This window comes from Podarcis raffonei, chromosome 5 (genome assembly GCF_027172205.1).
Source record: "Podarcis raffonei isolate rPodRaf1 chromosome 5, rPodRaf1.pri, whole genome shotgun sequence".
Lineage (NCBI taxonomy): Eukaryota > Metazoa > Chordata > Lepidosauria > Squamata > Lacertidae > Podarcis > Podarcis raffonei.
The window spans coordinates 21,824,424-21,849,195 of NC_070606.1; the positions used below are offsets into that span (position 1 = coordinate 21,824,424).

The following is a 24,772-nucleotide window of genomic DNA, read 5'->3' on the forward strand; positions in this document are numbered from 1 at the left end:
AATCCCCGCAGCGGGGTGCGCTCCCATTGTTCGGTCCCAGCACCTGCCAACCTAGCAGTTCGAAAGCACCCCCGGGTGCAAGTAGATAAATAGGGACCGCTTACTAGCCGGAAGGTAAACGGCGCTTCCGTGTGCGGCTCTGGCTCGCCAGAGCAGCGATGTCACGCTGGCCACGTGACCCGGAAGTGTCTCCGGACAGCGCTGGCCCCCGGCCTCTTGAGTGGGATGGGCGCACAACCCTAGAGTCTGTCAAGACTGGCCCGTATGGGCAGGGGTACCTTTACCTTTTTATATGAATGAAATGCACATTTTCTGATAAAAGGCATATGAGACTACTTGACAACATGCATGTTAAATGTGACAAAAGTGAAATGAAAACAAATGTGACATGAGAAGCAGTGCTAAACAGAACTTGCAAGCAGTAATAGTTCTTTATTTTCCTGCCAGGGTCGGATACCTGTGAAGTGGATGGCAATTGAATCTCTCTTTGATCACATCTACACAACACAAAGTGATGTGTAAGTCTATGTATTTATGTTCCCTGTCATGCAACTTTGTCTTTGTACTCACGCTGTGCCAGAACACCTCGGGCTGAAGAGGCCATCTGCTCTATAGCCCTACTGTAGAAAACAGAGCAAGTTGTAGCAGGCTGGATAGTCAGCTTCTCAATCACAAGATACCCAGCATCTCCTGCAAGGAGGAGATTAAACCTTAGCTAGCAGTACCTCAAGGTTTGTTTAACAAGCTTTTACTGGCCAAGGCATTCATGAAGCCTCACTTTCCGCTAGCTTTCTGCAGTCCTCCAAACACATTTTCTGTAACACTGGACAATATAAGGTGAAATGGATTGCTGTAATCTGGACAAGGCTGAATTTCCCTAGAATCAGAAGCCCTCTAACCCAGGGATGGGCAACCTTTTTCTGTCAAGGGCAGCATTCATAGAATTGTAGAGTTGGAAGGGAGCATCAGGGTCATCTAGTCCAACCCCCCTGCAATGCAGGAATCTTTTGTCTAATGTGGGCTCAAACCCATAACCCTGAGATTAAGAATCTCATTCTGTACTGACTGAGCTATCCTATGCTTGAGGGCAATCTGTCAAGGCTGCATGCCCACAGTAGGCAGGGATAGAGCCAAAAGTGGGCATAGCCACCCATTTTCTCTTTGTCTAGCACCCTGTTTTCTTTCCCCTTCCCCACCAAATGAGTTGCTAGCAGAGGGACAGGTCACTCTTGCCACAACGCTGTAATGATGAAGGGGGGGAACCTTTAATCACTTGATGCCGCAGCATAATCTTTAGATTACATGATAGTTCCACCCTTGAACCTACAGTCCATTGTAGTGCATTGTCTCTGACCCCCAGCTCCCCAATGTGCTATTTTGCCCTGCAAAGAATTGCAGCTCATCAGATTTCGTACAAAACCAGTAAACCTCTATCTTTAATGTTTGTCTAAAGTGGAGGATCTGAGGACATACATAGCTCTTGGTGGGAGAAGCCTGAGCCACACCACTTTCTCTCTTTTGTGCCATTATGAAGCACAGAGGCTTTCTTGAATGCAAACTGGTGAATTTACCCTTCAGAAATCACAGGGTTTTTGTCCATTCTCCTTTTGCTGGCATTCCTGTTTTCTCTCTCCTTGCCTCAGTAATGTTCTGTATCTGTGAAATAAAATAGACTCCGTCTGAGAAATTGTGGTTTCTTTAGTATGAGGTCACATTCCCAGGATGTTAGGTGTCGGGACTTGTGTGCACAGATGGGGCCCTCGGAATGCAGTTTGAAGAATTGTGCTGGGTTCTGGGCATGAAGAATTCTTTTGTACTCAGCAAGCTTTTTGCTCATATTCCAGTGACCAGCAGAAGTAACCACAGAATGCTGGGAAATAGCCAGCTTGAACCGTACCGGGGGGGGGGGGGGGGAGAGAGAGGGAGAGAGAGAGAGAGAGAGACTTTCCACCAACTAATGAGGGGAGCTTAACAAATACAATCGGGCTATTTAACATGTATTCTGCTGGTGACATTACTTTGTGCAAGTGTTCATTCAAGTCCACGTCTCTCAGCGTGATTCATGCTAAGGAACGGTGTTTTGGCAATGTGAACTGATCAGTTAATTAGAACTATAGGTGGCCAACATTCATTTAGTGCTAAACATCCCTGCAAATCAGTCACCTGAATTTATCAATGTGTTTGTGACCCTTCTGTGGAACCTTCAACTACAGAAGCATGGAAGGGCAGCATCACCTCCATGTGAACTGGCAACTGTGGGAAACAATGTTGGTCAGATAATGGCAATACAACTCTTGTGTCTCAATTATCTGATTGAAGTGTGCTATTTAGCAGTGAACAGGTCTAAGGCAAACATAAAGCACGATAAAGCACAAGTTACACAGGGCTGGGGAACCTTTGGCCTTTGGGCCAGATTTGGCTCGCCAGGCCTTCCAATTTGGTCCACCAGACCATTTCCCCAAACCACACTTACCTGTCCTACACCTGATGTCCCATGTGAAGTCAGTTGCCGGGAAGGTAAAGATGTGGTTGGATCAGCTGTATGTGCACCTGAAACCAGAAGATAGCAAGAATGAATCAATGCTACACATCAATCCTGCTTGGTCAATGTCTACCCCCCGCCCCTGGCTAACTTTATATAGGTGGGCAGGCCATTATGATGTCAGATGATTGACAACTGAGTGATCCTGGGCGACAGCAGCATAAAATGGTGAGGGACATGGGAGGTGGCAGATCTTCAACGAAAAGCAACACAAAATGCAATAAATAAATTGAGCAGGAGCTTGGAATAGGTATAGGTTAGTATAATAACTAACTAGCGTGACCCATAAGGACCCCTCCAATGCTATAACTAATTCTGTGGCAAACTATTTTTACAGAAACAAGGGGGAACCATAGAAATAAAATTCAAATTACTGTAAACCCTGTTTGGCATCATCATAGAGAGAATGATAAAACTGTGTGGAAGAGGCACAGATTCAAATAAAAGGCATATAAAGGGAACAGATGGACTTCAAAAACTCTGTGAAAGGTTATCTGACTTAATTAATTAAACCAAACATCAAGGAAGTTGCAGAAAGTTTCTTTCCATGCTAATAATAATGGCCTGGTTAAGAAAAGAATGTAAAAAAATCATATGACCAAATGAGGCAAGCAGTTCAGTTATGCAACCATTTTTGCAAACCAGTTCCTTACCGAAGTAATTTCTTAAAATTTATGAAGCAGAATGAAAAAGGTTTCAGTTGCCAAAAATTTCAGGAGGAATCCCATCCTAGTTAGTTTAACACAGCTTGTGACTGCAAAGCTGAAAAGTGTTGAAAAAGTCCCAGCCACTTAGAACACATTCAATCTCATACAGCTCATTAGAAAAATGCACTGTTAATCACTTTGGTTACAGGGTAGTCACTTGCACATTACAAAAGAAGAAGAAGAAAGAGAGAGAGTACAAATTTGCCTAAATTTTGCATGTGCTAATAGATACATACATCTTTCTCTATGTACAGATGCACATTTATATAATGCCTATACCTTAAATAGAACTACAGTGGAACCTTGGTCGTCAAACACTTCGGAAATCAAACATTTCAGCTTTCAAACGCTGACAACCTGGAAGCAAATGCTTCCGAGGCGCATTTCTCTATTTTCTCAATAGATTGTACAGACCGTCCATTGAGCCTCCGTTGTCGAACGTTTCTGAAGTCGAACGGTCTTCCGGAATGGATTACAGTCGACAGCTGAGGTTCCACTGTACAGTACATCTCACCATTGTGGGGAATACTGTGGCCAAGTGATCTGTGTGCCTGATCTGTTTGCTGCCCAGGTGCTGACTGTTGAGGAACAACTTCAACGCGCCCACTCTCCTTTCTTATGGTTATCTTTTAATTAGACATAAGCAGGGCAGCCCTTTGAATAGAGGATTGGAGCCACTGATTTAAGGGGAATAGCCGTGTCTCCCTTTCTCTGAATTGTGTTTTGTGATTAGGATTGTTGATCCTAGTTATTTGAGAGCTAAAATAAAGCTTTTCCTTTTTTAAGTTAAATGCGCAATTGCAGCGTGCAGTTCAGCGAAGTTGCAATAGAACATTGGGTTGTATCCATCATTAGTCATATTTAGAGTAGACCCATTGAAATTAATGCAAATGACTAACTTGTATCTATTCTGAGTAAAACTTAGTTGTATACAACCCCATAGATTTTGCAGTGTGAAAGCGAATTCTAGAAAACAATCAGCTTCATCAGATATGTAGATTTAGTTTCACCAGTGCACAACTGATGTGCAGTATGGAGGCTGGAGTAAACTTCAGTGTAAGCCCATTACCCTAATGCTTCCAGTAAATATTCCTTTCTTTTGTTCTCAGATGGTCATTTGGAGTTCTGCTGTGGGAGATAGTCACTCTGGGAGGTAACCCTTATCCAGGTATTGCGCCTGAGAGACTATTTAACCTCTTAAAAACAGGCTATAGAATGGAGAAGCCAGAAAACTGCAGTGAAGAAATGTAAGTAGCATCAAGCTGCCAGCATTGCTAATCAAAGAAATTCCATTAGTTGATTATACCAATAAAATATTATGATCAGCTGCTCTGATTTAGGTCTTTTCCAGACAGAAAGTCTTGAAGATGTAGCTTGAGTGAGTTTAGAAAAACAAAGAGGAGGTGTCACACCTTGCCATCATAATGAATTGTGAAGCAATGAACTCAGACATAAAACTTGACATATAAATAGACCAAAGATATGAGCTGGAGCTAGGTGAAAAAATCTATTCACCGATGCATTTGGTGGAGGCAGGATAATGTACCCATCAGACAATTCAAAACAGAAGTTGAGCATACCCAAAAATTCTTGCCTCAGATCAACACACCCATGGCAGGATAGGCTATTCATATGCAACCATTGTTTTTCCTTGGGGAGCCAATTATATACAAGGGTGTAATTCTATGGTTCAAATGGTACACCAGCCACATAGGAGCTGCTTGCGGAAAAGGCAGCACCCGTGCCACTATAGAGCATTTGAAGGACACCAATGACTGCTTTTAGGGCTGCGAGTAAGTTTGTTTCTTCATTCGCTTAGTTTTCGGCTCAGACAAACCTGCTTTAACTTGCAGGCTGAAAGGCATCTTACAAAGGATTTTTTTTTTTTAGCCACCACCAAAAACATTGGATCCAAAAGCAATTTAACCATAAATGGGTTGCTTGTTACGGTATCTTATCTTCCTGGCTGTTCCAAACAGCCAACTCTCTGTGCATGCTCCTGCTTCTCCCTCAGTCCTGGGGAAAGGCAGTAGGCAGCTTTGCATTGATTCTTCACTTTTTTAAAACAAAAAACAATGAAGATTACACAATGATAAAATTGAATTCTGCAGTCTGTATAAATTAGATGTCCCAATAGCACCCTGCCTCTGCCTGCTTGCCACTTCCTTGTTGATCACTGCGTGATCTGAGTAGAAGCTGCTTGTTTATACAAGTTGGCCAAGGGTTTTGTGTAGAGGAGGATAAGAAACCATTTTATTTTTTTTGAGCCAGAGAGTCACATTCCCTTGTGTGGCTAACCTTCTGAGGGGTGGGCAATGTCACAGTAGTGGAAACTCACCTGAAATTCTCACATGTCTACACACATACAGCAATTAGGTATTAGAGGGTTTTTCAAGCTTAATTGCTTAGCGAGGGTATGATCTTAATGGTGAGCACAATCAGTAGGGAGTGAAGAGTTAATATTTCTCTCCAGTGCTGCGGTCTCCATGAAGATACCGTCCCCCTGCAGGGCAGTTAAACTTTTTTAAAACACTTCCATTGTCACCAGTGGTCACATTTAAAAAACCCAACCTAACTCCTGGATTGAGGTCAGATAAGGAGGGGAGACCCCACAGGTTGCATTCATCCCATGGGGTGGAGGTTTCCCCTCCTTGGTGTAGACACTTTGATTTCTCTGGCGCTGTTGCCACTGCTAAATGTTTGGGTCCATTTGTGCATGTGAAGCATCTCCACAAAGTATTTGTATTAATCAATATGTGTCTTCCTGAAGGTACAATCTGATGCTTCGCTGCTGGAAACAAGAACCAGATAAGAGGCCGACATTTGCTGAGATCAGCAAAGAATTAGAGAAAATGATGGTAAAGAGTAGGGTAAGTGCCTTTCAGGCTTTATCACTGTGCATGAAGGAAAGTTGGAAAGATTTTCCAGTGCAAGAATTTACATACCAGTAATTGGTAAGACATTGTCCATTTTTCACCTTTGAAAAGAATTCATCTTTCAAAGAATGATTCATCTTTGAAAAGAATGAGATCAAATAAGAGTCCAAACGGGGGATATTTGAAATTGGGAAGCCCTACCTAATGAGAGGAGGTTGATGGTTCAGAGGAAGGGATGCAATTGCATATCACAAAAAGCTTTTTCTGGTGGCTGATTACATTTTTTATATACACCAACAAACCTTAATGTGCAAAAAGGCACTTATATTCACTTGGTATTAAACTTTTATGTTCCTTTTGAACCTAGACACCACTCACTTACCTGTTTGCAGCAACATATGATTGCAACAAACAGGTGTTTTGAGAACACATGCTGCATTCACCAGAGACAAGATTACCTGTGCCCCCCTCTTAAATGGCCATTTATGGGGCAAGCCCAGGTTATTTGCTCATAAGCAACTTGAGTGTTTCACAAATTGTCATGGAAGGAAAATTCTACAACAGTTTTCTTTGTCTAGTTGTAAAAGCTAAATAACTAAATAAATGAATAGCTGAAGATCATACTCCTGTAAAGAAGTAACTGGCTTATACCAGCATTCAGGTTTCAAGTCACTTGTTTTTCTAAGTGATGTACCCTCATCTGAACAAAGTGTTGGAAGTTTATGGGCTGCGTTAAGGTACCCTTCCCCCAGTTCCTCTGAAAGCTTTGGTGCCTTTAAAACTGTTTCTTCTGGCAGCTGCTGCTCACAGCCAGCTCCAGTTCTTTACAAGGCCCTGTGATCTCTGCCCTCGCCCCCCAATCAGAAGAGCTGATGTGGGTGGGCTTTGGCTCATTGGTACTCCTTGACAAACAGAGCTAACTGTGAGCAGCAGCTGCTGGAGAAGAGTTTTTCAAGCCACAGAAGCCCCATTAGAAGCTTGGAATTTGACCAAGGAAGAAGAGGAGCACATTCCTGCACAACCTCATTTCCTTCTAGTTGGGGAGAGGTGGAAAACTGCATTTGCATGTGAGAAACCTGTGCTGAATTATACCAACCACATTGACTGCTCCCTCAGATTAGATATATACTTTAATGAAATATATGTTAGTTATTGCCCAAAAGTTTTCCTTTAAGGCTCTAGACATTTGGGGATGTATCATGCTGCAGCCCTAGCTTCACTTAGCTGAGGGAATTGGGCTGTCATTCATTCATGTAAAACCCAAATACCTATTTCTCATTAAGTAGAGAACAACAGATCATTTAAGTGTAGATAGATGCAAAATGTCAAAATCCAGAGGTCGGCTAGTGCAGCAGAGAAAAAGTAGGTTTTGTTAGGTCTGTATTTTGTTTTTTTACTGGAATCCCCAAAGTGGCTCACCAAATTAATCAAAAATACTGTTCTGTGAAAAACCTTTTTTAAACAAAAGTCTGGATAAAACACAAACTTTCTTCTTAAAAGGGTAGTATAAAAGGCCAAGCACAGCCAGGCTCGGTTACTTGATTTCTAGGAGTCCTTTTAAAGTCATTTCCAAAATGGCAATTTATTCAAAATGGCATCGAAAAACAGGTTTGGGAGGACACACCCCTCTTGCCAGCTTGGAGTAGCTTCATCTAGTCCATAGGTGCTTTATCCAAGTATTCGCTAAATGAACCTTCCCCTCCCCAAATCCAAACTCTACAGGACTGGCAAAGTGTAAGTATCTCCCCACTCCTTGACGAGTAAACTAATCAAAATTCTGCACGATGGTAAGATGCTGGGCTTGAGAAAAATCGCTCAGGTAAGCTTGTGCTAATAGGTACTAGCATTTACATGGAAAAATACATGGCCAGAGGAAAAGGTCCGGCAAGTTGCTGTGTATGATGGACAGAGGTACCCATAAAATAGACCCTGCTGATTTCCCAAACTGGAGTTTCAAGCTTTTTAAGATAAAGAAACTAGAATGTCAGGCTGACCAAACCTTAACTATCAGGACATCTGGTTCATCACGCTCTGCAGCAACAAATAGCTATTTGCATACTTGGTAAGTGTAGTTAATGTGTTCATTAACTGCCTCTCAGAAGAGTTTATAGTTATAAATACACACACACTACTCCAAGACGCAGCTTTCCAGGAAGGGCAATACTATGCTATGAGTAGGGAGTTGGACCTGACAGTGCACAGTCCAGATATTCATAAGGAATAATGGGATTTTAAGAAATCCAAATGATTCAAAAAGCAAAGCTTCACAATGCAAGGAAGTCCATTCCAGAGTGATCAACTCACAAGTAATGTTTGTGATTTTTTCAATGAAAGGGAAAAGGTGGACAAGGTGCTTGGATCGGTCAGGAAAACCGCTTGTGCTGTGGACCCTTGCCCCTTGCTAGCAGCGAGGGGGCAGCTGACTGAGCCAGGGAGATGATTAATGTCTTCTTGCAAGAGGGAGTGGTCCCTGCCCGCTTGAAGGGGGCACTGGTAAAACCGCTTCTCACTTGCTGCCAATGCAAAGTGTTGATTTTACCTATAAAGCCTTAAACTGCTCAGGACCTCAGTACTTCACAGGCCACCTCTCCCCACATGAACCAACCCAGACCCTGCAATTATCACCAGAGGCCCTTCTTTGCATGCCTCCACAAGAGGTCCAGAGGGTGGCAACATGAGAATGGGTCTTTTCTGTGGGGGTTCCCCATTTGTAGAATGCTCTCCCCAGGGATGCTTGCCTGGCTCCTTTGCTACGTATTGTTAGGTGCCAGGAAAAAACATTCCTCTTCTCCCAGGCCTTTGGCTGATTCAACAAACTATAGCTTTGAAACTGAGGTGGGGGGTATTGTTTTTGTTTGTTAGAATGTTATAACAAATGTTGTTTGTTAGAATTTTGTGATTTTATATTGTATAAGGTAGTATACAAATTTTATAAATATGATGATGATGATAAAGTATTCCTCTACCCAAATATGGTAGTCAGGTAGACCTTGTCTCATGAAGCCATCTGATGGAGCAGACCAACCAAAAGTCTGATTTCAACAGTGGCTAACTGGATTCCTCCTGGAAGCTTATAAGCATGTAATGAAGGCAACAATCTTCTTTTGTGGTCCTATTCTAAATAATTACTATTAGAACTTTACTGTATCACTACACCACCTCACCTAGCATCTTATGTCCAGCTGTGGCTGTTTCTGAAATTTCACAGAAAAGGGGGGGCATTACCCTTTCTAGGGGGCTGGAATCTTCCTGATTCCAGCAGTAACCCTTCCCAATGTACCAGATTCATCAAATAAATCCATTGCTTCTGAAATGGTACCCGATTGCTCAGAGGAGCTTCTGTGCCATGCTGATAATCATACTCAGAACGCTTCTGCTATCCTGGAAGAGGCACAACATTTTCCAAGTCTGCCTGCCAGACTCACTATGTTAACTTGCTGGCAAAGGACATCGCTCATGGGGAGCCGTAATTGAGCATATGTCTAAAGAAGCATGTCTAGTGTTACTCCAAACAAATGTGTTGCCAAGGATACCATTCTTGCAGAAAGCAGGTTGGTGATGATCTCATCCATACTGATCCTTTAGTGTTCAGTTTAAATGGTGAGAAATGTGGATAGAAATGATAGCCAAAGAGCTGCACTCTCAACCAACCCTAATCCCTCCTCTCTCTCTTTTTTAAATCTGTTTAGGACTACTTAGACCTTGCAGCTTCCACCCCATCCGACTCCTTGCTATATGATGATGGACTCTCAGAAGAGGAGACACCCCTCGTGGATTGTAATAATGCTCCCCTCCCTCGAACCCTCCCTTCCACATGGATTGAAAACAAACTCTATGGTAGAATTTCACATGCATTTACTAGATTCTAGCAACACACACCCCCAAAGTGATTTTCTTCTGCACTGTCCTCACACTCTCTGTAATATCCTTTAGAGCGTTATTTGTCTGAATGAAATCAGTCAAAATTTGCTTGGCAAGTCTTTCTTTTCCTTTCATTTGTCACTGTCAAAACTCTGCATTAGGTTCTTACTTTAGCCGGTTCTGCAGCTGTGTTTAATTTTTTAATTTTTTTTAAAGAAAAAGGATGTGAAAACGTGCAACTTTACTAAATATATATTGTATAATAAAGAAAAAAAAAACCTAATTCCTAGATCAGGGAAGTACTCTCAGGGGAAGTTTAAAAAAATGCTAGCAAATATTCAATTAAAACTATACTTTTCGGTATCCATGGAATTGAAAGCACTTCAAGTGCATCATTTAATATGGCATCTCTAATTTTAGGTAACTTTTTTTTTTTTACTACTTGAAGATTTTTATTCCCCCCCTTCCCCTCACATTTCACTGTTAAGAGTCCATTGCATAATAGTTCTTGTTTTTATTCTGATGGATTCCTGAATTACAACTGTTGCCTGTATATTTTAAGTTCCCAGTCGGCTATGGCTGCTTACTAAGTAGTGGAATTTAGGGTGGGGGCAGAGAAGGGAAGTCTAAAAGAGTCAGCTTACAATGCAGAGAAGTCAGAGTAGAGCAAGTACAGCTGTGCATTTCATTGGAAGCTGAATTGGTGAGGACCACATGAAAGCAACCTCTTCTGTTTTCACATGCTTTTGGTTTCTCATGAAAATGTCAACATCTAAGCCATGTTTTGAATGTTGTCGCAAGTGTCTTAAAAGGAATGTGCTTTAATATTGTGGTGGTGAGATGGACAGTAAAGATGGTTCTTGCCAAAACTCCTACATTTTTTTGTCTTGTAATTAAATGCTCTACATGCCATTTAATGCTTTCAAATTGCTATAATTCAAGCCATGTGGCTTTTCCCCTTTGCCCATTTTTTATTTGTCAGCGTTGAGGTACTGATTTGGAGCCTAATATTGGAGCCCCCGTTCTTCAATTCATAGTTAGACTCTTAAATTAATGGGCATGTTTTTCAGATGGCTTATGTACCAGGCTAATCTTTCTGAAGTCAATGAGTTATTTGAATGCCCCTTGAATAGTCTAGAGTAGACCGTAGTTGTTATATTCAGGTTCCAAAAGAAATACTTGGAGATTTATTTGTGTCTTAGACTTCAAGGCATACTTGCAAGGAGTAGTCCTGCCCCACCCCCCAAACTAAACAGAAACAATTAGGTGATTCAGGAAGAAGAGCGAGAATCAAATCTGACATTCATGAGACATTCACTGGCCCCGTGGAAGCTGTTCCAGGGCCCATTAAAAATATATATGCTTATGTACATACATCCTATTGACTTCAATGGGATGAATGTTGAGTGAAACATGCATGCTAAGTATTTAAACTTGTCAGAATGGAAGACTATGTAGGCTTACTACTGCTTTGAGCACTTTATTTACCACAGGAATACTCCATTGCAATAACCAATCTGCTGTATTCCCATGAAGATACAACATTGTGAGATCCAAAGACCTATCAGGAGCTTGTACTGGGGATATATATCAGGAGAGCACTTTATTTTTCATTGTTTTGGCCTTCACTGCAACCTGTGCTTCAGTGCCTTTCAAACACAGTTATCTGTTTGGTTTTTTGTGTGTTTTCTTTTCTTTTCTTCTTTTTGTGGTGGTGGGGATATTTTGTAATTTGGCTTGCAATTGTTCAAGGGAGTTTTGCCAAGGGCCTTACTGTCTGCACATGAAGTTTTGGTTCTTCAGTGCAGAAAAAATTATCTGTTTTCATTTTTAGGCATGTCATACCCGAACTGGCCTGAGGAGAGCCCCGTTCCACTCACAAGATGCGATGGCCCTAAGTCTGTGTTTTCAAGATATGCAAATGATAGTGTATATGCTAACTGGATGGTTTCACCCTCAGCGGCAAAATTTATGGACAAGTTTGATAGTTAACAGTTTCTTGGTAAAAAAAAAAAAAAGGTAATGGACTCAGGAGGGGAGCAAATGTCCAAAGAACGGCCTTCCCTTTGGCTCATTCTTTGCATAGTAACAACTGGTTGAAGCTACAGGAACATCTAGAATGGGAAATGTTCCTCTTACTTTTGGGTAGTACCTAAAGTGTCTTCTCTCTCGTGTGATGAATACTATAATTGACTCCCTGCCCCCTTTTAAAGTTGTATCAAACTGGGTCACATGATAGTTTCAATTCCTCGGTTGGTTTTTGCCATTCTCCAAGCAGTCCATTTGGGTAGCTGTGTTTTTACGCAGTAGGACCTTCCTACTTAACAATGTTCAGGGCAAAGACCCAGTTCTGGAATGGATATGAAGAGGGTGGGGGCAGGGGAGGAACACTGTTGTTTCACTATATAAACTGCTATCTCTATGGTCATTGCTAAGAAAAAGCAAACTGATCCAAGCATGAAGCACAAATTATATGATGGGAACAATTTTCTCTTAAAAAAAATTCCTGAGTTTGCTGTAGCGTTACGTGTTACCATGTTGTTGGCAGTAACAAATCCTGAGTTAATGGGGTTTTGGGACCAAGACATTGAACGATTCTAGTCAGTGCTGAGATTCAACTTTTCAAGTCTTGGAACCCTATAGAAATATATTGTTCCATCTTAATGGGAAAAAGAGGTTTTTGTTGAAAAATCAGGGTTAAACTATTCTTAACTTTAGCACAATGGAAAGTTTTTGATATCAGATATACTTTAATAGACTTGACCTACAGAGTGCCCACCTGACACAACTTTTTTCTTTACATCCATTTTACTGATGTCTCAAAATCTGCTCAGGATGTTTTCAAATGAGCTGAAGCCAAGGAACCTTGTTAGCAGTCATGCCCAGAGGGTTTTTGTCCTTTCGGCTCAAGACTCTCTTAATTTCTGCAACCCAATTGCACAACCATATGGGACAATGCAGACACAGCACTGGTTCCCTATTAAGAATGGTTGATACACTGGGAGTCAGGCTTAGAATTGTGTGCCGCCTCCCTCCCCCTTAATTGCATTTACATGGTTTGTCTCACCAATGTTCACCATGGTTAATGTTAAACAGGGTTCCCCATATCCTATGATTTGAATCCCTCTTCAAACTTCTTTCAGACCATGGTAAAAATTGGGAATCCTGGTTAGCCAGAGTTAACGTTGGTGGTGACAAACTGGTTGTGGTGAAGGAGAAACAGCCTGCAAAAGAAAGCACACCTTCCCAAGGCCAGTTCTTTGTTTTTAACAACAGGTAACAGGGACCTCCTCTTGCATTAACCCCTGGAGAACTTTTTCTTTACACACTTATTTTCTTGTGAATCATGTGCAGACAAAACTTTTTATTCAATGTAGTCTTTACTCTTTTTTTCTTTTTTCTTTCTTTTTTCCTGTCCATATGGCTAATATGTCTAAGGGTTTGGGTTTTGTTTTTTTGAGAGTAAAGCTAATAATTGATGTGATGTTTTAATTTTAGTGTGGTGTTCTGGAAGATAATCTGACTCCTGCAGAGGTTAGATAAAATGATTGATACACACGGCATTATGTTACTGTATTTTGTTATGAAGTTACAATGTTAAGGAAGGGGAATGCTGGAATGTTAACTCAATGTGTTTATCCTTTTTGGATACTCTTGCATAATCAAAAAATTATACCAAAGTATTGCTTCTGTCTCTTGGGTTTCAGCTATGTAGTTCTGTGTGTCTCTTTTACATGTCCCATATTCCAGAAATCAATGAGTCAGATTGCCAAAAACTGTAACCACTCTTTTAATGCAAGAGGTCTGAACACCTCAACAGGATAACATTGTTTGAAAGTAAGCCTGTTCTCAGACAAAGGGACAGGTTAAAGTTATTGTTCTGTAAGCTAACTACTACGCTAGACACTGTGTTTACAATAAAAGATAACTGCCTACAGAGATGTGAAACAGCCCTGATTATACTGTAACAAGCAATCATCTCAAATAATAAAAATGTAAATGTCATAGGCTTGCTACTTCATTGTTGTTGAGAGGAATTATTTGTAAGGACTCAAGCCCACAGTGGGTACTGCTGGTGTGTGTCAACACCCAAGTCGAAGGAAGGAAGGACAGACAGCAAACCAATATATGAGCTTTATAAAAACCTTTTGGATCTAAGCTTGACCACACTTCTGACCAACAAAGAGAGCACTTCCTCCTGCTAAATACAGATCACCTTTGCTTTCCTCCCACTCTGCTTTTGCTGTATCCTGTTCTTGAATACCAAAGAGCTGGATCTGAACTATACCATCTGTATCTGCCTTTCTTACTAGAATTAAGGAGAAATCATATACATGGGTGGTGCTGTGGTCTAAACCACTGAGCCTCTTGGGCTTGCTGATTGGAAGGTCGGCGGTTCGAATCCCTGCAACAGGGTGCACTCCTGTTGCTCAGTCCCAGCTCCTGCCAACCTAGCAGTTCAAAAGCATGTCAAAGTGCAAATAGATAAATAGGTACCACTCCGGTGGGAAGGTAAACGACATTTCTGTGCACTGCTCTGGTTTTGCCAGAAGTGGCTTAGTCATGCTGGCCACATGACCCAGAAAAACTGTCTGCGGACAAACGTCGGCTCCCTCGGCCAGTAAAGTGAGATGAGTACCGCAACCCCAGAGTCATTTGCGACTGGACTTAACTGTCAGGGGTCCTTTACCTTTTCCTTTTAATGCTCACCTTTTTTGGCCAAATTACATTGTGAAAATTAAGGCACACATTAGATTTGAGTAAATACACTATATTCCCTGGGAATAGTCACAACTATCTGATTTTCCATGAGTTGAGTATTCCAAGGCATAGTAGCTTCCGAACGGAATACTTGATCCTCATTTTGCAACAATTACAGCATGTGAATAATACCCAGTTTTTCTATTCCAGTATTTTATGGTATGAATGGCTGTCCTATACTCTTGAAGTAAGCAAAGCACTGAATCTGATACATCTTATAGTCAGTAGTTAATCTTTTAGAGGACAGAAGGTATTCCATATCATTTGCTATTCATTTTTTGGTCCTTATGCATCCACTAACCACTCCATTTTGCTGCCCGAGACAAAGATGCACCCCACTCCACTCCATGTACAGAAGCAAATTAGCATGGCAATTAAAGCTTTCTTCATTACTGGTGATGGGACACCATCCTCCCCCATTGAAGGAGATGGGTATGTTTAGCCTGGAAAAGAGGAATGGGAGGAGATCTGATAGCCATTTTCAAATAACTAAAGGGCTGTCACATGGAAGATTGGAGCAAGCTTGTTTTCTCCTCCTCTGGAGGGTAGGACTCAAACAAATGGCTTCAAGTTACAAGAAAGGAGATTCTGGCTAAACATCAGGAAGAACTTTGTGACAGCTGTTCAACAGTGGAATGGTCTCCCTCAGGAGGTTGGACTGCCTTTCCTTGGAGGTTTTTAAGCAGAGGTTGGATGGCTGTCTGTCCTGGATGCATTTGCAGAGATTCCTGCATAGAAGGGTGTTGGATAAGATGACCCTTGAGTTTCCTTTGAACTCTACAATTCTGTGAATTCTTTGCAGAAGAACCAACAAAGACAAACTCCATGAGGGTAGGTATATATTCCATATTACAAGCAGAGCTACCCTTGCTACCTCCATACAGTTCAAATGAATCAGAGCAACTGGATTCACGTAGAAGAAGAAAGAATGTGCAGCTACTTTGGCTTACTTCAGCAATGGCCCAAAGTAGCAAACAGCATTTATAAGCAAAATATTACAGAAAATGCTCTTTTCTCAGACACTCAACCCCCAATAACCAAGGTCCTTTGCACTCCATCTGAAGCAAATTTCAGCTCTGTTGGCGGAGTACCTTGACCAAGGATTGTATACAATGATGAGCTCATAATCTAATTGTGGGTGTTGTTGCAGATTCGCTAAGTTTTCATATGTGCTTCGCTAAAGCATGACTTGGTGACCTCATTTTGTCACAAATGCGGCAGTTCTTTCAAGTGTACAAATCACTGTTGTGGAACCTGCATTTCCTAGCACAACAGCTGAAGTAATGCTTAAACACTGATGGTGTTATTTTAGTTACTTCCACCTGACACTCAAAAATATGTTTATAATAATGGCACTCTTTCTGCACGTTCATTTTAAAATCAGGCACTCCACATATTCTGTTTCATAGCCATGCATATTAGTTGTTTTTGTTAACATCTAGGGCCAAAAATAGATTTAACTGTAGGAATGGAAGAAGGGGACATAGATGTGGATTCAGAACAGGGAATGTATTAACCATTCACAGTAAAGCAGCTAAGGATTCTTTCTGAGCTGAGAATATTTCTGCAGACTCCTCTTTTCTTAAACCTTTTCAAATGAGCCAGTTAAATTAAAAGATGGCATATTGCATACATGGACTGTAATCCAGAAATCAGGATTGTCAGTTCTGGAAACCAGAGCTATGCACATACGCTGTTCTGTATTTGACAATAGGAAAGCCTAATTCACATTTATGTTACTCTGTCATGGCTGTCACCTGGCCAGGTGACATGTGGGAAGGACCAAAGTATATATGAACCTTAAAAAAAAAAAATCTAGAGAAAGCAATAGAAGACCGTTGTGGGATTGGCTAAAACTCCAAGAAGGCAGAAAGGGTGTGGTCCCAGAAAAACAGCCATGCTGTGAAGGTAAAGGGGGGAAGCAGCAGAAAAAGACTGCAGGCTAAAGAAATAGGCCCATGCTTTCAGTAGTTAGGCATGTGGAAGAAAAGCACTTAAACTGGGGTAAGTCAGCAATTACCTACATCAGTGCTGCCCAACCTTCACAAGTATAACCCCTTTTTAACACCAAAAAAATCCACGGACTTGCCCTACACTAATTTTTTTTTAATACTCTGTTTATTATCATTATTTATTGAATTTATACACTGCCCTATACCCAGAGGTTTCAGGGAGGTTCACAGAACAAAATCAAAATATAAAACCACAAAAAATATAATCAAAATAAAAACAACCCAATAACCCCACACACACACACATTTTAAAAGGGCATAGGATGTCAGTCAAATCAACCAAAGGCCTGGTTAAAAAGGAATGTTTTTCCCTGGCGCTTAAAGGTGTATTATGAAGGCGCCAGGCGAACTTCCCTGGGGAGAGCATTCCACAGGTGAGCCACTTCAGAGAAGGCCTGTTCTCATGTTGCCACCCTCCAGAGGAGGAGGCACATGAAGAAGGCCCTCAGAAGTTAATCTCAGGATCTGGGTAGGTTCATAGGGAAAGAGGCGATCCTTGAAGCATTGCAGTCCTGAGCCATTTAAAGCTTTATAGGTAAAAACAAGCACTTTGAATTGGGCCTGGAAACTAATTGGTAGCCAGTGCAGTTGGGCCAGGATCTGTGTAATATGCTTAACCCGTCTTGCTCCGGTGAGCAACCTGGCCGCTGAATTCTGTACTAGCTGAAGTTTCTGAACAGTCTTCAGAGGCAGCCCTACATATAGCGCATTGCAGTCATCTAACCTTGAGGTTACCAGAGCATAGGCAACAGTAGTTAGGCTATCCCCAACTACTATCCCCTAGGGGCATAGCTTGGGCCACAAGCCGAAGCAGATGGAAGGCACTCTGGGCCACTTGAGGCCACCTGCGCCTCAAGCAACACCAAAGGATCCAGGAGTACCCCCAAGCTATGAACCTGCTCCTTCAGAGGAAGTGTAACCTCATCAAGCACAGGCGACCTCCCACCCATCCACTCTAGGGAACCACCCACTAACAGTGCCTCAAGTCCTATCTGGATTGAGATTCAGTTTGTTGGGTCTCATCCAGTCCATTACCGAGGCAAGACACTGGTCCAGCACTTTCACTGCCTCACCTGAAGATGTAAAGGAGAAATAGAGCTGAATATCATCAGCATACTACTGATAACATACTCCGAACCTCTGGATAACCACACCCCCAGTGGTTTCATGTAGATGTTAAAAAATGTGGGGGTTAGGATTGATCCCTGCGGAACCCCACATTGAAGGTTCCATGGGGCTGAAAAGCAATACCCTTTGGAAATGACCATCCAAGTAGGACTGGAACCACCACAAAGCGGTGCCACCCACCCTTAGTTCAGACAGTCGCTCCAGAAGGCTACCATGGTCGATGGTATCAAAAGCCGCTGAGAGATTGAGAAGAATTAGCAGGGACATGTTTCCCTTGTCTCTCTCTCTCTCTCTCGACAGAGGTCATCATACAGAACAATCAAAGCAGTTTCTGTGCCCAAACCAAGCCTAAACCCCAACTGAAATGGGCCAAGATAGTATTGTTTTCCTCTTTGAAAACCAACCAACAAGAAGCGAGTTTGGGCATTGAAGCTTCAGCCCTGAGAATTTATTTGGGAGTGAGTTCTATTAAACTGGGCAATTGGGACAGATTAGGGATTCTGCTGGTTTATCGCCCACCTCGCTGTCAAGCAATCTCTCTGCCTGAGCTGAAAGAGCTGGTCTCAGAGGTGGTGTTGAGGACTCCCAGACTGCTGGTTCCATGGGGTGGCAGAAAAAGGTCTTCCTTTCCTTCCACTCTGCAGTTTTAATCTGAAATGTTAAGCGCAGTACTAGAGCACCGAAACGCAGAAACAACTCCCATCATTCTTAGCTAGCAGGACCAGTGTTCAGGGATGATGGGAACTGTAGTCCAAAAACAGCTGGTCTAGACTCTACAGCTTGAAAGGAAAACAAAATCCTAAACTCTGACTGTGTCTGGGCATGTGTAAGAGAGAAAGAGATCCCTGAGATGGTGTACCTAACCATCAGCAATATAACTATAAATAAAAAACCAGGCAAGTTTTCCCCGCCCTTTACATGAGAGACTAGTCTCTTCAAAAGAGGATGAGGAAGTAAATTGAGCCCTTTGATGTAGCACTACCGAATACAAGGCAGGGAGACACCTCCCGTTCCATACAAATATTCCCAGAACATCGTGGAATTGAAATCCAATGAGAAGATGAAAGCAGAATAATCAAAGGAGCATAAGAACACAAAATAGTGAAAGTATGGCAAATAAAGAGGTGAATGTGTCATACAAGCCTCCCTAGTGAGAGTGTGGTGCACCGCTGACAAATGACTTCTTTCCAAGGTACTACCAGCCTGAAAATGTTTTATTCAGAATAATGGCTCCTTTAAGGGAAGTAGCACTACTGTATTATGTAATGGGAAAGCTAAAAACATCTTCCGTCAGTTGGATGGCACAACTGAACAGGCCTTCTCTCCAGTGACACTTGCCTCATCTTAGGTGGCGGTGGCACATATAGGAGTGCACTAAAAGCGATATGCATGCACAGGTAGGTTGATGTGGAGGAGGAAATCCCCCAGGTATCTTCATCCCAATCTAGACAGCAGTAAAGCATATACAGTGCAGCAGAATAGCTTTCTAGAGGAAGCATGTTGCAACAGATGACTTACATACTAGCCTCGTCTGTCTGAGTGCTTATCTGCTCCCTTGTACTCAGCTTTCATATTTGTATATAAAACTTCACAACTGTCCACTACACCTTCATCACAAGGAAGCAGAGCTTGTAAAAAAGTGTCCATGGACATCCAGCTACTCAGGGAAATGGGGAGTGCAAAACAATGCCAAGCCTCATACTACAGGGAAAGGGTGGAGGGAACTAGCACCTCCACCTGGCTTATTTGATATGTGCAGGTGTGGGGGGGGCGCTTCTGATCCTGAAGGATGCAAGCCTTGTGCAGCCTATTATAATTATACACGACTTACTAGTCTTCAACAATATTTGTATTTTTAAAAAATTAAACATGCAGCATCAAATTCCAGATGGGGATTTATGACATAACAGCTCAGGAATTGTAAAGTGTATTGAAACAGATTTCATGAACATTTTCAAAATTATTACTTGCACATTTTGGCTTTGCTGATCATGACTAATTTACAACAATAAAAGCAGCATCACATGGGGATCATTGCTGGAGTTATTCTACCATTAAGGTCTGAACCATGGAATTTTGTAAAAGGCCCCTCTGGCAAATCAAGCTAATGACTTTCTGACAGCTCCCAAAAAGCTGAGCACAATCTATGCTGCCTCGGAAACATGTCTTTACTAAAAGCACTGCTTTTTTAGATTTGAATCTTATTCTCCTTCAGTTATTTTTCAGTTTAGTACCAGGTATCTGTTGCTACCTCCACTTTGCATTTACAGTGGTACCTCGGGTTACAGACGCTTCAGGTTACAGACTCCGCTAACCCAGAAATAGTACCTCGGGTTAAGAACTTTGCTTCAGGATGGGAACAGAAATCGTGCAGCGGTGGCGCGGCGGCAACAGGAGGCCCCATTAGCTAAAGTGGTGCTTCAGGCTAAGAACAGTTTCAGGTTAAGAACGGACCTCCAGAATGAATTAAGTTCTTAACCTGAGGTACCACTGTACTGTTCTCCCATTTGTTATCTTTTAGGATGCAAAAAGCCTTTATTTTAGTAATGTATCATCTTCTCCTTTCCACTCTATCATAAAAACAAAAACGTCAACAGACTGAACTAGTGCACCTCTATTCTGAACACATCTTTTTCATAGTTCCACTAACAATTCAAAGTGATGGAATCCTTTCCATTTTTTAATTAAAAACAGCTGATCTTAATTGGTGGGGCTCAATACTGGAAGCTGTTACATTTGCAAACAGGAGATCAAGGTGGGGTTCAATGAAGACAACATGGGTGTGAATCACAAAATGTGGCATTGTTCTTACACGGGAAACTTTGCATTTTCTTGGTGTAACAGCATGAGGCAGATCCCACAATCACAGAAACATTTAGCAGCAGCTGCTGTAGCATGATTAGAAATGTGCTTCATGGTATGTAAGTGGATATAAAGACAAGTGTTATATTGTCATCCTTTGATACTACAGACCACTTCTGGGAGGAAGAGAGGGTCTGTAGAGATCTGTGATAGCAAGTGTCTCCAGAAACACTGCATTATCCTTCAGCCCTGTCTGGGGGTGAATAATCGCTACCATTCTACATTGCAAAATGAAATAATATCACTGGTACCAAACTGCATGGGAAACAGTCCTACTAGAAAAGCTAACCAACAGATTGAAACAAACACAGGGACAAACAAGGATGCCCTCACCCTAGTATGGCTCCCCTTTATTACATATACAGCCCTACAAGACAACAACATAACCCCCACCCCAAGAGCATACAAATTGATATAGCTAATCTGACCCAACACACACACACACACACTGGGCCCTTCACACAGCAAAAAAATCTCACTGTAATCAACTAAATGCAACTAACCATGCTCTGGGCTCTCCAACCTCTCCTACTGCCAACAAAAGCAAACAGATAAAGAACCTATCCTCACAATGCTAACACATAAAACTATGAAAATATTTTAATAAAAGCAATAAAAATACAATGAATTAACAATAAGCAAACTTAAAAAAGGTACCATCTTGGAGAAAGATGTCTCACTCTGCCCCTAAGGCCAGGGTCCTAAATTCACAAGGCAAAAAAATCTGGTGTACCTCCACTAATTCACTAATTGCCAATTCCCACCCCCCCACCCCTGCCCCACCCCAGAGTTCCTGACAGAGAAAATACACAGCCGGTGGTCACCCAGCAGCCCTGCAGTGCATAGTTTCAAGCCATGGCTCTGCTTAGCTTACAGGTGAGGGATGGGATAGAGAGCAGATACATAAGAGCTCTGCTTCATCATTTAGGAGTTAAACGAGGTTCCATTCTAACCACTGACAAAACAATTGGTTTTTTGGAAGGCTCTCCCAGTTCCCTGCAATGCCCAGACTTACCTTCTACTTGCTGCCTGCTCTCCATTGTCATGATGTTGGGTCCTGCAAGGATTGTTATGTGAGCTTTCATCCTGGTCAGACTACTAGGTTCTGGCTGGAAATAACAGCTGATTTCCATCACCATCCTATAAGCTTCAGCTGTGCTAGCACAAATCTACATAATTCACTGTGATGCACCACAGCTGCCCTAAGAAGCTTGGTTCTTCCTTTACTTGAGGCCTCCAACACTATTACTTTAAACAGGATCAAAAGGGAAAATAGGAGTCTTCCACAGTGCCAAAGTCTCAGCATTGCTGCCACCAATTGCAATCAATCAATCAATCAATCAATCAATAAATGTCCAGTAGCACGCGAAAGCTTATACCCAGAACAAACTTAGTTGGTCTCTAAGGTGCTACTGGACAATTATTTATTTATTTATTTTATTTATTTTGGCTGCGTCAGACCAACACTGCTACCTACCTGATTCTAGAACCAATTGCCTAGTTATTCACTTTGTCTCAAGGCCAGTAGGATCCTGAATTCAGGAGTAACTTATACGAGAAGGAATCTAGTCGTCTGCTGTACCAGTTCTTCCAAACTTACTTCTATATATATACACACCACTTCAGCACTTACTAGTAACTTTCACCTTTAACAGTCAAGAAGCTTGTGGGTACTACTAGCGTTGCAAGTTATACAAGGCAGGGTGTATATTTAGCAATTTAAGAATAAATTATAGGCTGTCACAAGGAAAGAACAATAAACTGTGTAACACTAAAATTAAGCAACGTGTTTCAGAAGTCTTACTCTAGACTGGTGTTATATCAAGAGTGGTTTCTCAAAGTCGTTGGAGTAGTTTTCTCAGTTTCAAATGAACTTTAACTCCAGCAGCCCTAAAGACGTTGCAAAGGAGGTTGAATATGGAGGAATCAGCCACAGTCCTCTTAAATTCCCTTTTATAGGAAGCCTGCCTAGTAACCTGAGAACGACATCATAAACTCTTAACTGTAGGCTAATGGCAGTTGTTCACTAAAGTCCAGTTAGAACAAATATGGCAACTTTTGTCTAAGACAAAAGAAACTTCTTCTGGGTACTATGTGGAAAACAAATGGTCTTGTTCTGAAGACGTAATTAAGAATATTTCCACTGGAGTCTAGACAATGCAGTTAGCCGTTCATTATCTTCCCTCAGTCAGTTCCTGTGACAGGAGACAGTCCTCCTGATATCAGATCCTAAACCATTTAAACCAAGAACCAGCACCATGAATTAGACCCCCAAATAAAATGGAACCCAGTGCAGCCAATAAAGTACATAAAGGTATAAGAAGGTCAAATGACCATGTTCCCATCACAGGTCTTTCTACCATGTTTTGTGCCATCAACGAAAGTTTGTGAACACCTTTGTTTTATTGATGTTGGTCTATATAAGCCATCTTTCAAGGATTAGCCCTCCCATAGTGGCTCACAATGTATTTTTTAAAATGATAGCATCTTATAACATAATTACAAAGCCTAAAACCACACTATAACAGGCAGCCCCATGTAAAATGTATCATAGTACTCTAGGCCATGTGCGTAGCCAGGATTTATGTTGGGAGGGCAGGAGTTTTGTGGGGGGTGGGGGGCAGGACCGAGCTATCTGCAACTCAATTGATCAGTTAGTTAAGTATCTTTATTTACTTGATGGGGGGACATCTGCCTCACCTGCACCCCGCTGGCTTACGCCCATGGCATGGGCCTATGTCAGGCATAGGCAAACTTGGCCCTCCAGATGTTTTGGGACTACAATTCCCATCATTCCCGACCACTGGTCCTGTTAGATAGGGATCATAGGAGTTGTAGGCCAAAAACATCTGGAGGGTTGAGTTTGCCTATGCCTGGCCTATGTAACAATAGCAAGATCAGCTTCCTCCAAGCAAGACCACATATTGGCCTAGATATCACCTGCTTATCCAGGCAGAAGGCAGGATCCATAAATATCCCCAGGCTACATACCTGCTTCTTTAGGGAGAGTACATTCCCACCCAAAAACAGGCGAAAGACAGCTTCCTAGGTCATACCTGGCTCCTGTCATCCATTCTTCCATTTTGTCTGCCATAAGCTCCAGTTTGTTAGCCCATATCCAATCCTTTCATTGCTTTCAGATGCTGATTCAGAATTCCCACAGCTTCCCTACAATCAGATCAAAAGGAGATTCAGAGCTGGGCAATCTTAGCCAGTGGTTTTGTGCAGATACCAAATTAGACAGACCCCTGCAGAACGCCCAAAGCCAATGGTCACAGGATTGGAAATGTGTTGGAGAAAGACAAAAGTTGAGAGGAAAAATGGGTAGTTTATTCCCCAGTTAAAGAAGTTGCTTATTTGAAGAGATGGTATAGCATGGATGGTTGCCAAGGTAGAGGTGACATCAACATGGCTTCCCTCCAATATTCCTAGTGGCCAAGGTCCATTTGGCCCCTGCAATAAAATATTTGAGGGAACTGCCCCTCCCCCCCAGTTGATTGACATTGCCATTCAAATAGTGTGTGCGCGCGTGCTGCATCACATGATTGATCATGTGGGTGGGGCTTACATGCCCGCCCCCCAACATTTTGTTCAAGTTGGCAGGCCTGTTGGGAACTGTAGTTTATTAAGGGTGCTTGGTAGTTCTATGAGGGTGTAAGCAACACTTCCCAGGATGCTTTGGGGCAAGCCACATGTTGCGGACGCTACCAGAGTACGCATGAGCTGCGGTTCAGTTGCTCCCTTAATTACAAATCCTGTCTCAGCCATTTAACTTACCAGATGGCCTCTGACAAGCCACCGTATTTTCTGAGCGTCAGTCACGCATCTCCAATATGGGCGTAACAATACTGGCCTGCCTTGCAAGGCCCGTTCCGTGGATAAAGGGCCGTTATGTGGAACGCTTCCAACACTCCGCGAAGTGCCGCTTGTCGCTATTGCCAAAGAGCAACAGCAGAAGCGAAGTACTTTTTGAAATGGGAGGCGTGAAGAGCGCGCCCGCGGAGATGAGGCGGAGCAGGGACG

At 42.2% G+C, this 24,772-nt stretch overlaps 1 protein-coding gene and 1 long non-coding RNA gene across 3 annotated transcripts in view; one reads left to right on the forward strand and one right to left on the reverse strand.

Annotated features, from left to right (window-relative positions):
* Positions 1 to 13,991, forward strand: part of RET (ret proto-oncogene) — an 89,761-nt gene extending 75,770 nt beyond the window's left edge. For both annotated transcript variants that reach the window (XM_053388189.1, XM_053388190.1), the window contains exons 16-20: positions 448 to 518; positions 4,359 to 4,496; positions 6,020 to 6,119; positions 9,815 to 9,962; positions 11,821 to 13,991. In XM_053388189.1, the coding sequence (XP_053244164.1) occupies positions 448 to 518; positions 4,359 to 4,496; positions 6,020 to 6,119; positions 9,815 to 9,962; positions 11,821 to 11,978 (615 nt within the window). In that variant the 3' untranslated portion in view covers positions 11,979 to 13,991. The remainder of the gene's footprint in view (positions 1 to 447; positions 519 to 4,358; positions 4,497 to 6,019; positions 6,120 to 9,814; positions 9,963 to 11,820) is intronic.
* On the reverse strand, positions 397 to 24,758 carry LOC128413779 (uncharacterized). Its single transcript, XR_008330448.1, has 4 exons — positions 24,527 to 24,758; positions 23,806 to 23,917; positions 2,474 to 2,550; positions 397 to 1,656 (listed from the first exon to the last, which is right to left on the reverse strand). It is a non-coding gene; the product is annotated as an uncharacterized LOC128413779 (long non-coding RNA).
* Positions 24,759 to 24,772: the final 14 nt, after the last annotated feature.